The 15,241-nt window shown below is 45.6% G+C and overlaps 1 protein-coding gene across 13 annotated transcripts in view; it reads left to right on the forward strand.

Moving 5' to 3' along the window:
- The window catches only part of ARVCF (ARVCF delta catenin family member), a 615,179-nt gene that overhangs the window by 437,649 nt on the left and 162,289 nt on the right, over positions 1–15,241 (forward strand). For all 13 annotated transcript variants that reach the window (XM_081174768.1, XM_081174756.1, XM_081174762.1 and 10 more), the window contains one exon: positions 2,766–2,924. In XM_081174768.1, the coding sequence (XP_081030894.1) occupies positions 2,766–2,924 (159 nt within the window). The remainder of the gene's footprint in view (positions 1–2,765; positions 2,925–15,241) is intronic.

A 15,241-nucleotide genomic window follows, 5' to 3' on the forward strand; every position in this document is an offset into this window, starting at 1 on the left:
CATCTGCCTTTTATGCAGAAGGTCCCAGATTCAATTTCTCACGTCTGGGAGTGACTCCTACCTCATACCCTAGAAAGACAATGCCAGTCATGGTAGACAATACTGAGAGAGATGGATCCAGTGTCCTGGCTTGGAGTTGACCGGCAGCTCTTTCCTCGCTGAACCACTAGGACAGCTCAGCTCGTGGGCTCTGGTGCATTCATTTTTTTAAATGTAGCTTGCATTTTTGGCTGCAAAGCTTGGTTAGCCACATAGTAGCTCAGCTACTATGGACAAGCTCCTTCAGATCTCAATTTCTGCCCTTTGGGTTTGTCAAGGCACATCAGTTGTGGAGGACCGACCCCACCAAGCAACTTTCAAGGCAGCCCATTCCTTACTTACAGACGCTTTAAATAAGAACTGGTTGGCTTGTTGTGAGCAGCAAATAGCTTTTAAATATGTAGAAATGGCCTTTTGTAAATAGGTAATAAATGACACCTTTGAATGAACTCCACTTACCGGCGTTATTTAGAGCATCTGCAGGGTGGCCTCTGCAGGCAAGCTGACCCTCTTTTCTGTTCTGTTCAGTTCCTTTCCTCCCCACCGTCTTAACTATAATGTATAGTGATTTACGTTTACAATCAAGTGCTACAGAAGAAAGTAAAGCTATTGCCATAATTAAGTGAACAAAATTAAACCAGCCCATTGCAATTAATTTTTAAGTGAATCGGAATTATGCCTAGTTTTTATTCTTCCTGCTCTGTGATTCTATGCGATCGATAGAGAAGTCCCTGTGATGTGCCTTTTCTGTAGATTTAAAAGGAGTGTACCAGTAAGTCTACTCACCTATTCTGGTGGGTGGCATTGCGACCGGGCATTGGGCCCTGCAGTGATCCGGCTGGGGGCGGAGATCAGCCCCCTCCTCGCCGCTGCCCAGCTGAGTCACTGGCGCTGGCTGGGGCCTTGCCCAGGGGAGGCCCTTGTGGTCCAATCAGCACTGACAGGAGCCATGGCCACTGGAAATTTAAACCGCGGCGTGGCCAGGGGCCATCCTCTCTCGTCCTTCGCCAGATCCTGTCGATGCACCCCTGATTTAATTATTGGGTTGTGATGGCACAAACTCCATACTGAAGATGCAGTGCGAGTTTGCCATGTGACCAGAATGCCTGCCTTGCTAGGGGAGACACAACATGCCTAATTCTTTTAATATAATATAATATAATATAATATAATATAATATAATATAATATAATATAATATAATATAATATAATATAATATAATATAATATAATATAATATATTATATTATATTATATTATATTATATTATATTATATTATATTATATTATATTATATTATATTATATTATTATATAGATATAATTTTTATTAGGAACTTAAACAAAACATATTATCTTAAAACATACCATCCTTAATTCCCCCCCCCCATTTTTCTCCCTCCTCCCTCCCTCCCATAAAACAACCCCCCTCCCCACCCCCCTGACTTCCCTCACTTCCAATCTCTGCTGTTCTCTGCATGTTACAAAATTGTATAAATCCTTAATTTATCTAGCTGGTTGTTATCAATAAAAAGTTTGTGAGTGTTTATTCAAAATCTTCCAAGGAGTCCAATTCACTTTGTTGTGTCTTTAAATACTTTGTAAAAGGTTCCCATTCATCTTTAAAGTCACAGTTATCCTTGTCCCGTAGCTTATGTGACAATTTTGCCAGTTCTGCATACTCCATCAGGTTTTCTTGCCATAGTTCTTTAGTTGGGATTTCCTCAGTCTTCTATCTTTGTGCTAGTAAGACTCTCGCGGCTTTTGTCGCATACACAACATGCCTAATTCAATACAGGAGCTAAGGCCTGGTGACCGGATGCCTGGGATTGAGCATTTATCAGGAATGACTCACTTCTCCTAATTGATCAGGAGGCTTCACAGAGGTTGCTGCTGAATCGGTGTGAACGTGGGGAACACAAAAGGGGTCTTTGAAGGTCAAGGAGGTACCTGAATCTTACCTGCATGTGGGTGTTTCTGTGCAGTTGTGACATCCAGTTCTGTCCCAGCATTTTTTTAAAAAAATAATTTTTATTAATAATTTCACTATAACAAATTATCATAACATATCATCTTCATCATTTCCCCCAATTTCCCCCCTCCCCAAAAAAGAACCCTCCCTCCTCGCCCCCAAGACTTCCCTCCATTCCTCTCTCTGATTTTTTCAGCACATGTTCTTCTCTGCATATTGTCAAATTGTAAAGATCCTTAAATTGTCTATCTGTTATATCAACAGTCAATAAATTTGTGTATGTTTATTCAAAACCTGCCAAGGAGTCCAGTTCATTTTGTTGTTTTTCTAAGTAGTTTGTAAAAAGTTCCCATTCTTCTTTAAAGTCACAGTTGTCCTTGTCTCACAGTTTGTATGTCAATTTCGCCAGTTCTGCGTAGTTTATCAATTTCTCTTGCCATTGTTCTTTTGTCGGGGTTTCCTCATTCTTCCATCCTTGTGCCATTAAGACTCTTGCCGCCGTTGTCACATACATAAATAAATTCTTTATTTTCCTTGGCAGGTCTTTTCCTACAATCCCTAACAATCTGGGTTTTTTTACAAATGTTAATTCAAACATTTTCTTCAACTCATTATATATCATTTCCCAGATTTTTTAAATTTCTCCACATTCCCACCACATATGGTAAAATGTCCCTTCTTTTTCTTTACACTTCCAACATACATTTGACCCAGTTCTGTCCGAGCATTGACACAATCTGTCCTTTATTCTCTAGGAGCAAAGCCCCAGCAACCAGACGTCAATAGCAATGATGCAAGAGCCCCAGGAAATGGTAGAAGAGACTGTAACTGTGGAGGAAGACCCTGGAACCCCAACGTCCCATGTTTCCATTGTGACTTCAGAAGACGGGACCACGAGGAGAACCGAGACCAAGGTAGGAACCATCGGCTTTGGCCTTTTCTCTGCCAAGACCTCTCAACAGGATGTGGGGAGGTGAAAGGAGCGCAGTTTTATCTAGGGTTTATTGTGGTTTGATTTAAATACTTTATTGTCTTTTTTTAAAGATATTTATTAAAGTTTTTAAAGTATAACAGTAAAAATGAAAAAACAACAACATACAAAATAAAAGCAGTAAAAAAACACATTGATTTTCCATAACATATCTTCTTACACTTATTTCCCCGGACCTCCTCGTACCTCCCTTTTTTGTATTCCACTTCAGTTTGTTAGTTCAGCAAATCCTTACCATTAAGCTTTTACCCTTTTGTAAACCTTTTTTCCTATCTCTTAAAGCATTACAGCTGGAAACCACTTAGTTTCTATCCAACATCCTTCTAGCATTCATTAATTTTACAATATTTCTGTAAATAGTCTTTAAATTTCTTCCAGTCTTCTTTCACTGACTCTTCTCCCTGGTCTCGGATTCTGCCAGTCATTTCTGCCAATTCCATATAGTCCATCACCTTCATCTGCCATTCTTCCAGAGTGGGTAAATCTTGTGTCTTCCAATACTTTGCAATAAGTATTCTTGCTGCTGTTGTAGCATACATAAAAAAAGTTCTGTCCTTCTTTGGCACCAATTGGCCGACAATGCCCAGGAGAAAAGCCTCTGGTTTCTTAAATACTTTATTGTCACTTGTACAACTTGTATACAGTGAGATTACACGAGCACCCCCCACTCAGCTCTCTTAGTCTTAATTCCCCTCGTTTACTGACGCACACCCACCAAACCTGAAAGTCAGTTGCCCTGTAGTTATCTTTTCATTCAGCAGCCTAACAGCCCACGGATAGAAGCTGTTCTTTACCCTGTTGGTGCGACTAATCATGCTTCTATATCTTCTGCCTGAGGGCAGGAGATCAAGAAAGTGCCGGCCAGGGTGTGAATCATCCCTGAGAATTTTCCTCACTCTCCTAAGGCAACGTTCTTCCCCTATTTCATCCAGCAGATTCATGGGACAGCCCATAATATCTTGCGCTGTATTCACCACCCTCTGTTGGCACTTCCCATCAGATGATGCTAAACGAGCATAGCGCACCGTGATGCAGTATGAAAGGACACTTTCTATTGTGGACCGGTAGAAGGCGGTCATCAAATGTTGATTGACATCGTTCTTCTGCAATACTCTGAGGAGATGGAGTCTCTGTTGGGCTTTCTTAACCACCTGGGTTGTATTGATTTTCCAAGTAAGGTCTTCACTGAGATAAACTCCTAGGAATTTAAAGGAAGAGATCCTCTCCACACAGCCCTCCCCAATGTACAGTGGGGCTAGTTCTCCTCTCTTCCTCCAAAAGTCCAACACCATCTCCTTTGTCTTGCGGATATTAAGGTGCAAGTTGTTCCCTATGCACCCTGTAGATATATTGATCTGAAGCTTCTGGAGTGTAGGCATTGAAGAGCTGCAGATCTGCATGGGGGGGGGGAGAAAATGCAGCCCTCCAGGTCTCTTCATCTGACCCTTAGAGCTTTCCCCAGGTGACACCCTTCCCCAACACTCCTTGGCACTCTGAACATCTATGCCTGGCTGGAAGGTGTTGATGGACCCTGAGAACGCCTCCAGCTTCCCTAGTTGTGCAACAGAAAGGGGTGTTCTGGTTACAGGTAGGTAGCCGTGTTGGTCTGCCATAGTTCAAACAAAACAAAAATCCTTCCAGTAGCATCTTAGAGACCAACTAAGTTTGTTATCTGAAGAAGTGTGCATGCACACGAAAGCTCATACCAATAACAAACTTAGCTGGTCTCTAAGATGCTACTGGAAGGATTTTTTTTATTTTGTTTTGAGAGGAGTTGTGCAAGGGTATGTAGAAGCTGGCCGGCTGTACGAGGGTGAACTGTTACATGCATTCACCGCATGCTTTGGCCTCTGGCCCTGGCCGTCACTGGCGTGTGGCCCTGGGAAGGTTGCCCAGATGGGACTGCGGCCCTTGAGGTGGAGAAAAGGTTCCCTGCCCCTGGATTTAATAAGCCAAAAAAGGCAAAATGCAGACAGCTCAGGCAGGTAACCCGGGGGGGGGGGGAGGCAGAAACGTTCCTGTTCTGAAAACAGAACAGAAACCTCCACATAACTGGGCTTTGCTTGCTCTTGAGCACTTGAGAATTCACTTTTACTTGGGCATTTGTGACCCTCCTGCCTGGGATGCCACTGGGTGCTGGGCTGGTTCCCAGAGCCTGTCAAAAGCTGAAGGTAAATCACGTATATAATCACCAAGCTTTCCTTGGATAGTTATTGGAGAAACTATAGTTTGGTGGAGTGCATAGGTTGCTGGTACAAGGGGCCCGGTTCCATCCTCTGCACCTGCCATTAAAAGGAACAGGTAGCGGATGATCAGAGGAACCTACCCCTGCTGCCAGTCAGAGTAGACAGCACTAGACTAACTGAACTAATAACCTTGCCTAACTGAACTAATAACCTTGCACAGCTGTGGATCTGACAAACCTTTTCTGACTATTTCAAACATACCATATTTTTTGCTCTATAAGACGCACCTTTTCCCTTCTAAAAAGTAAGGGGAAATGTGTGTGCATCTTATGGAGCGAATGCAGGCTGCGCGGCTATCCCAGAAGCCAGAACAGCAAGAGGGATTGGTGCGCAGCAATTCCTCTTGCTGTTCTGGCTTCAGGGATAGCTGCGCTAAGCCTCTTCAACAACATTTGATTCAGAATATTTTTTTTCTTGTTTTCCTCCTCTAAAAACTAGGTGTGTCTTATGGTTGGGTATGTCTTATAGAGCGAAAAATACGGTATTTTATTTTGCAGGGAGAGGGGGAATTAGATGTGTGAATCATGGCAGAGATTAGACTTGGTGAGGCGGATGGGGGGGGCGGCCGGTGCCCCTTGGAGCCCCAATGGTAGGTGGTTCCAGAGCCAAGGGCAGGCGAGCCACCTACCTGCTTTTGTCCCCATCCTCCTCCCTCTTGGGTTGTACAATGGCAACAAGGAGATTCAGGAGGAGGAAGCTGACGGCCAGTGTAACCTCCTGGACTCCTTGCAGGTAGGAAAGCAGGCAGGTGGAGGTTGGAGGGGCAACACTCTATTTGCCCTAATGCATCAGCCCCCGCCAGCTCCTCCTTAGAAAGCGAAAAGGAGAGAGGGAGGATCAGATCCGAGGTGCCGTGTTTGACGAGGCTGCAACATAAGCCTTGCAGGGAGATAAGATGGAGGATTGGACTTTAATGGGCATTGTGCTTCATGGAACTAGCAGGGGCCTCCGCCGCACGCTAACTGTTAGATAAAGAAAGACAGACACACGGATGACAGAGTTTGCCCAGAATAGTCATACCACTGATAAGAAACATATTTGCGGTTGGAAGCGAAATGTATATGATACCTGGTATCTTTTTCCCAGCAAGGGAGCAGAGAAATCATTTAAAACAAAGGCGAGCGTCCTATTCCAGAGGGGCCCAGAGCTCAGTGGTGGAGCACACATGCATTGCAGGTTCAATCCTTGGCAAAGGGAGATGCCCAGTGGAGACTCTGCAGAGTTGCTGCCTCTGAGCGTAGACCAAGGATGGGGAGCCTGTGACCCTCCAGTTTCCATCAGCTGCAGCCAGCCTGGCCCATTGGTTAGAGGCGAGGGGAGTTTTCGCCCAGAAACATCCTTGCATTAAAGGCTGCACACTCAACAGCCACATTGGACTGTTTTTCAAAGACTCCTGTTGGAGTTTATCTCTTCTTCCTACCTGCAGATGATGGGCATTGAACCTGGGACCTTCTGCATGCAAAAATTGGTTCTCTGTCACTGAGAACTGGCCCTTCCCTTAAGACAGCCTTTCTCAACCTGTGGGTCCCCAGATGTTGTGGAACTACAACACCCATCACCCCTAGCTAGCAAGGCCAGAGCTCAGGGATGATGGGAGTTGTAGTCCAACAACATCTGGGGACCCACGGGTTGAGAACCGCTGCCTTAAGACATAGGAAGCTGCCTTCTACTGAGTCAGACCATTGGTCCACCTAGTTCTGTATTGCCTTGCACTGACAGGCAGCAGCTCTTTAGGGTTTTGGGTTGGGGAACCTCTCCCAGCCCTTGCTGGAGGTGCTGGAGATTGAATTTTGGGCCATCTGCATACAAGGTGGCTACCCTAACACTGAGCCATGCCCCTTTTGCAACGGGCACTACCCACCACTGCCTTAATCCTGTTTTGAAACCTGGCAAATGTCATTGAGTTGCAAGCACAGGCCTTCCCCCATACGGGGTGTGTGTGTGGGAGAGAGAGAGAGTGTGTGTGTGTGCGCACACAACACACACACACACACACACACACACACACACACACACAAAGAGAGAGAGCGCACTTCTGTGAATAATTGCTTTTCCAAGCTCCTGTTTTGCTCCTTTCATCTAATGTACCTTGCCAGCTAGGACCCTGCGTAAGTATCATTCAAAGCACAAAGGACTCTTTCAGAGGTACCACTCGCAAATCTTCGCAATCGCTCTTGAAAGCCAAACATTTTAGCATGTTAAAACAATGAAGGTCACCTTGGACAGGGAAGGCACAAACCGTTTACCTTCCCCGCCTCCCTTCTGCAGACTAACTAATACTGTGGCTGATTAAAAGGAGCCCGTGGTTGGCTGGGTGGCTGGTTGTTTTTAAGGGCTGGGGAATCTCTGCATAAAAAGGTGTCTGATGAAATCTGCTCTTTCTGAAATATGTCTCTTACACTCTCCCACTCTTCTATATCTTTATCATGATCTGCCTCTGCTGCAGTGAACATAATTAATCTCTCCCCCTCCCGGGCCTGTTCTTTCTCAAATGCATGCAAGGTATTTGTGCTCAGCCTTTGCCCAGAGGTCTACTCAGAGGAGGAGCAAAGGAGTCAGGATGCTCCCCCCCCCGCCATCTGATTTCCAGACTTCCAGTGGCTTCATAGTACCGTTCAGTCTGGACAGGCTTTCCCTAAGACTGGGAATCCTTACCTGGGCTCTTGGCTGGCTATCAGATCACACACCTCACCTCCTCCAGGGCCACAGGAGCAAAGGATTCGGTGAGCCAGGCAAGAGCTTCAGGGCTACTGCAAAAGTGCACAGCTACCTGCATGTGAGGCAACTCAGGAGGAGAAGGAAGCACCTGGAAGCACCTGCCCCGGTCAGGTCGTGGCTGAGGTCACATCCATTTGAAGCACCTATTGATTCCCCCCCCCAAAAAAATACTGTGAACAAGTCAGGTCTGCGAAGCAGATCTCAGAATGTGTGAAGGCTAATGGAGTGCAAGCAATCCCTTCAAATATACGGAGTCTTCCCTCGAGACGACCTATTTATTGAGCCTTCATCCTCATTTGCTTGCACCGATCTGTCAGGTGTGCGTGCAGGAGCCAGGCCCTGCGACCAATAGGACTCTGCAGGACTGGGGCCTTCCTAAGTTTGTTCTGAAGAGGCAAGGCGAAGCCACACAGGTGAGGCCGATTGGTAACTCACAGCACCTGGTGGCAAGAGCTGGGAAGGGATATAAGGCAAGCATTTTCCCTTTAGCTCTTTGCCACAGCAACACGTTCCCCGCCTTGCTGCCCTTGACTCCTTGCTTCCTGACCCTTGGACCCCTGACTTCGTGACTCCTTGCTTCCTGACCCTTGGACCCCTGACTTCGTGACTCCTTGCTTCCTGACCCTCGGACCCCTGACTTCGTGACTCCTTGCTTCCTGACCCTCGGACCCCTGACTTCGTGACTCCTTGCTTCCTGACCCTTGGACCCCTGACTTCGTGACTCCTTGCTTCCTGACCCTTGGACCCCTGACTTCGTGACTCCTTGCTTCCTGACCCTCGGACCCCTGACTTTGTGACTTTTTGCTCCTTGATCCTCGGACTCCTGACTTCGTGACTCCTTGCTTCCTGACCCTCGGACCCCTGACTTCGTGACTCCTTGCTTCCTGACCCTCGGACCCCTGACTTTGTGACTTTTTGCTCCTTGATCCTTGGACTCCTGACTTCGTGACTCCTTGCTTCCTGACCCTCGGACTCTTGGCTTTCTGACTCCTGGCTTCTGGACTCCCATTCCTGGTCCCACCCCGCCATCTTGCCCCCGGTCCTGACGTCCCCTGCTGGGACTCCAATCGCCCATGAACCGGACCGTGACACGATCTTACACAGGGATTAGATTATCCCTGGTCTTTATCGAATCTTCATCTCAAATTTGCTTGCAGGCTGTTTACACACCTTCCTGTTAGTTCATCCAGCACTTTTTAGTCCGATTTCTTGACACTTTTCATTCTTCAAAGTGTATTAAAGTTGTTGGACGGCTTTATTTGCACAAAGCTATATTTCTGGTGGGACGCAGGTGGCGCTGTGGGTTAAACCACTGAGCCTAGGGCTTGCCGATCAGAAGGTCGGTGTTCGAATCCCCGCCACGGGGTGAGCTCCCGTTGCTCGGTCCCTGCTCCGCCAACCTAGCAGTTCAAAAGCACGTCAAAGTGCAAGTAGATAAATAGGTACCGCTCTGGCGGGAAGGTAAACGACGTTTCTGTGCACTGCTCTGGTTCGCCAGAAGCAGCTTAGTCTTGCTGGCCACATGACCTGTAAGCTGTAAGCTGGCTCCCTTGGCCAGTAAAGCGAGATGAGCATCGCAACACCAGAGTCGGTCACGACTGGACCTAATGGTCAGGGGTCCCCTTTACCTTTACCTTCACTATATTTCCGGTATGCTCCTGAATTCCACCTGCAAAATACTGCTGGTCTGGAGGAACCATGATTCATCCACCCACCTTCTGATCAGGCCGCTAGTCTTGGTGAAGGCAAGCAATGGTGCTGCCCATCAAACCACAGTTGCCCACCTCATTCAGATTTCCGTGGGAAGCAGCCTTCCTTGGCCTCTCTCAGTAAAGCTCCACCACTTTCAGCATAAGTGTACATTTGGGAGAGAAGCTTGACCTCCCCATTTCATAGTCTTCTAAAGGGTATGTTCTTTCATAGCCTCCTGTTAACAAGGTAATGGCTTGTACCTTTTCGGCCTGGTAATTTTACAGTCTATATGTCAAAAGTAAGCTCTTGGAAATGTCAAAATGCTTTTATACTTGAGTGCTTTCTCCTTACTTATTTTCTGTTTTATGACACAATTTGGGGTGGGGAGAGAGAGAGAGAGAGAGAGAGAGAGAGAGAGAGAGAGAAACTTGTTCCAGTTTTGGAAGTTTCTATAAATTATTTAAGTCATCTCAAGATTTAAAAGGAGTGGGGGGGGGACGCCCCCCGTCTTTCTTACCCAACCATACATCCTATTTAGAGTCTGATGGCTTCATTTGAGCAGAGAAGAAACTGGTTCAGTCTTGTTTGGCATTCATGTTTGTGTTCCATGCACTTGAAGAAATGAAGGTTGAGTAATAATAATAATAATAATAATAATTTATTTATACCCCACCCATCTGGCTGGGTTTCCCCAGCCCCTCTGCGCTGCTCCCAAAAAAATTAAAACCACAATAAAGCACCAAAATTAAAAACCTCCCTAAACAGAGCTGCCTTCTAAAAGTCAGATAGTTGTTTATTTCCTTGACATCTGATGGGAGGGCATTCCACAGGATGGGCGCCACTACCAATAAGGCCCTCTGCCTGTTTCCCTGCAACCTCACTTGTCGCAGTGAAGGAACCACCAGAAGACCCTTGGAGCTGGAGCTGAGCTGGAGCTGAGCCAGTGTGGTGTAGTGGTTAAGAGCGGTGGACTCGTAATCTGGTGAGCTGGGTTCGCTTCCCCACTCCTCCACATGCAGCTTGGCCCTCCAGATGTTTTGAGACTACAATTCCCATCATCCCTGATCACTGGTTCTGTTAGCTAGGAATCATGGGAGTTGTAGGCCGAAAACATCTGGAGGGCTTGGTTTATATTATCTGTTTATTGCAGGGGTGGGGGACCTTTTGCACCCCAAGAATCGCCTTCCCTTCTGGGTGCCAGATGCGAGGGGTTAGAGAGAGGTCCTGTCCATTTTGGCCTTCAAAACAGCTTTGAAGATGTTTCAAAAAGCTTTAATTGAGATTATCTTACAGAATATGTTTTCATTATAGTGGCTCGAACTGTATTTTTCAATGGTTTATTGTCAATTGGTTAGTTGTTGGTGACATTTCGAACGTTTTTAATTTGTGGTTTGAAACTGTGCTATATTATTCTGTTACTTCCGGGTTGCCGCGGAGCGCAACCCGAAAGCGCTCAACCTGAAGCAACTGTATATGAAAGAATATTGTAAACATCTGAAAACGTTTGTAGCTTTGAGTTGAAATGTTTTGTAATGACAATATAAGGAACTGGTTTATATTTAATAAAGGGAAATATAAAAATAAGAGAGAAGGTAAAAAAAGTGGTTATAGAAATCCTAAGAATAAAATAAATATGTATGGAAGTCAGGAAGAGGGGCAGGAGGAGGTCGATGCTCGGTTAGAGCGTTGAGCTTATTGATTTATGTATGGATATTATGATTACAAAAAATTGAAAATGTAATAAAAATTACTTTTTAAAACAACAACAACAACAAACAAACACAACACACACACACACACACCAGCATTTGGGGGCTGCAGCATTTTATAATCATCCCAAATATTTCAGTCGCTTGACCACACAGTTTGTTGCTGCGGTTGTTTGCCAAGCAAGCGAAAAGATTAAAGCAAACCCTCTTTTAAAAAATGTTATTAGATGAGTTTCACCCAGGGAAGTCCCTGCAAAATGCACCTTGTGATCCGAGACCAGGGAAGAGAGACGGCGGAAGAAGATTGGAAGAAATTCAAGGACTATCTTGGGAAATATTACAAAATTAGTGAATGTTAGAATGATGTTGGATAGAATTTAAGTGGTTATCAGCGGTAATGATTAAGATAATGGGGGGGGGGAAAGAAAGAAAGGTGTAAAATTAAGTGAAAATTAAGGGCGAGGATTTGCTGAATGAATAATTTGAATTGGAATACAAAAAGGGGAGGTATGAGGAGGTCTGAGAAGTAAGTTAAAAGAAAATAAGTGAATGAAATTATATGTGTTTTTATTTTTGTATTTTTGTTTTTTGCTTTTTTTGTATAATCTCTGAAAAGTTAATAAATATATTTAAAAAAACAAACAAAATGCACCTTGTGAGATTCCAGGAATGTTGCTGAAGTGGATCTCTTAACCAGCCCAGCATTTTGCAGAATATCATTGAGCAGGAGGGTTCTGTCTCCCAGGAAGGAGAAATGGCCTTTTCTTGCGAGGGAAAGTTAACAAAAACTGGAGCCCCAATGAGGGATGGTTCTGGGATGCGATTTGACTGGTAGCAACTGTTTCCAGGGCATTTCATGGGGAACAGCTGGTGTGGGCACAGTCTGCCCGCTCCAGGAGGCCATCTGTATGCCGAGCAAATGATGAAAAGCCCGTCAAAGAACTGGACCGGTTACTCCTCTGCAATGGTAGAGCTCTCGCCCCCTTTGAGCTATTTCCCTGCGTTTGTTCCCTGCCTTTCCACCAGCACGAAACCCGAGATGAAGAGAATATGTAGTTCTGAATACCGTACTTTTCGCTCTATAAGACGCACTTCCCCCCTCCTAAAAAGTAAGGGGAAATGTGTGTGTGTGTTATGGAGCGAATGCAGCTATCCCTGAAGCCAGGAGAGTGAGAGGGATCGGTGCGCACTGATCCCTCTTGCTCTCCTGGCTTCAGGGATAGCCACACAAAGCCTCTTCAGGGCAATGGGAGGAACTCTCCCCCTGCCCTGAAGAGGCTTGGCATGGTGTGGTGTTTGCCTCCTAGATGGGTCATAAGGAAAGGGTTAAATGAGTGTGATGTGATTGGCCAGTGGGAATGCAAGGGAGGAGTAAATGTTAGAGTGGGAGGTTTTGAAAGTCAGTTGAGGTTTGGGAATTGGAGAAGGAAGAGGGAGGAATAGGCAGTGAGTTGATCAAGTTGTATTGTGAGAGAGTGAGAGGAATTGTCAGGTGGAGTCAGATAGAAAGTTGGAATAATCAGTTTAAAGTTGTTAAGAACAGATAGGTCAGTAAGAAACTAAGATTAAGAAACTGTCAAGAAAAACTAACTGAAACCATAAGCTTGTTCCAGCATTTAAAAATAAACTTGATTATTTGTTAATGTTAACAACTGACTGGACTCTGTCTGTCCCCGTGAGGTACGGGGTGGTGGCAGCGGAAAAAGCAATTGCAGTAGTGGCACAGGGTCAACAGACCGTCAAACGTCCAGGGGCCCTGTGTGATCGCCACACATGGCAACCCCAGAAGCCAGAACAGCAAGAGGGATCGCTGCGCAGCGATCCTTCTTGCTGTTCTGATTTCGTTTCGCTGGAGAGGCATGGCGCAGAAAGGGAAGCGGGAGGAGAAATGGAGCCCCTTCCATTTCTCCTCCCACTTTGCTGGAGAGGCGCTGCGCAGAGAGGGAGAGAATATTTTTTTTCTTGTTCTCCTCCTCTAAAACTAGGTGCGTCTTATGGTCGGGGCATCTTATAGAGCGAAAAATACGGTATATCACTCATCTAAGCCCAGACCAGGAGCAGGGAGGAAGACGTATTGCTTACTGGTCGGAGCATCCACTTTGCATGCAGAAGGTGCTAGCTGTCAATCCACAGCATCCCCAGACAGGGCCAGGGAAAATCTCCTTCTCTGAAACTCTTGAGCACTGCTGCCTTTTCACCCATGTGTGCTTCTGCCCCTCCATGATTCACCCATGAAAACAGCAGGAGAGAATTATATGCCGATACACCTCCCCAGTTTTCATTATTTTACTCCTGCGATTTTCCAGGTCAAGGAGGCTGCAAACGGTTATTTTCCTGGAATAAAAATCCATGTACTTATTTATTTAATTGCATAAAATTTATACGCCGCCTGAAAGAAAAACCCTCATAGTGGTTTTCAAAGAGAATAAAAACAATAAAATTATCAGCAACAAGAGTTGAAAACAACTACAGTGGTACCTTGGCTTTCAAACAGAATGCGTTCCGGGAGTCCGTTCGACTCCCAGAACAGTTCGGAAACCAAAGCACAGTACTCCCGCAGCCAAGTGGAAGCTGCGCCAAACGTTTGGCTTCTGAAAATTGTTCAAAAACCAGAACATTCACTTCTGGATTTCAATCATTTTGGAGCCAATTTGTTTGGGAGTGAAGGCGTTCGGCTTCCAAGGTACGACTGTATTTAAAACATTTTTTAAAAAACCTTAAAATCAGCGAGAAACTAAAAAAAAGACATGTCCACATTCTATATATCTGGGTTGTCTTACCAAAAATGTTTTTTGAAGGTGCCAAAAAGAGTACAGGGAAAGTACAGGCAGGGAGTTCCAAAGTGTAGACGCTACCACACTCAAAGATGGATTGGGTATTAAGTGGCGCTTGTAACTGAGCCAGTTTCACAGATCAAAGTGGTCGAGTGGGAATATATGGGATAAGGCGATTCAACAGGTAACAACGTGGAAATGAGTGCGAAACATGTGCAGTATTCCGTTTGGTTTCTGGAAGTGGCTTTTGCATCTTGCGTGAAAGCTCAACTACAATGCAGGAATTAACAGCCAGGGAAATGGAATGCATAGGCCAGGGGTCAGCAAACTTTTTCAGCAAGGGGCCGGTCCACTGTCTCTCAGACCTTGTGGGGGGCCAGACTATATTTTTGGTGGGGGGAATGAACGAATTCGTATGCCCCACAAATAACCCAGAGATGCATTTTAAATAAAAGGACACATTCTACTCATGTAAAAACACACTGATTCCCAGACGGTCTGCGGGCTGGATTTAGAAGGCGATTGGGCTGGATCCGGCCCCTGGGCCTTAGTTCGCCTACCCATGTTGTGGTTGTTTAGTCGTGTCCGACTCTTCGTGACCCCATGGATCAGAGCATGCCAGGCACTCCTGTCTTCCACTGCCTCCCGCAGTTTGGTCAAACTCATGCTGGTCGCTTCTGTAACGCTGTCCAATCATCTTGTCCTCTGTGCCTCTTTTCCTTGTGCCCTCAATCTTTCCCAATATCAGGGTCTTTTCCAGGAAGTCTTCTCTTCTCATGAGGTGTCCAAAGTATTGGAGCCTCAGCTTCACGATCTGTCCTTCCAGTGAGCACTCAGGGCTGATTTGCTTCAGAATGGAGAGGTTTGAACTTCTTGCAGTCCATGGGACTCTCAAGAGTCTCCTCCAGCACCATAATTCAAAAGCATCAATTCTTCGGCGATCAGCCTTCTTTATGGTCCAGCTCTCACTTCCATACATCACTCCTGGGAAAACCATAGCTTTTACTATACGGACCTTTGTTGGCAAGGTGATGTCTCTGCTTTTTAAGATGCTGTCTAGGTTTGTCATTGCTTTTCTCCCAAGAAGCAGGCGTCTTTTAA

Source organism: Podarcis bocagei (genome assembly GCF_964188305.1).
Source record: "Podarcis bocagei genome assembly, chromosome: 16".
Taxonomy (NCBI): domain Eukaryota; kingdom Metazoa; phylum Chordata; class Lepidosauria; order Squamata; family Lacertidae; genus Podarcis; species Podarcis bocagei.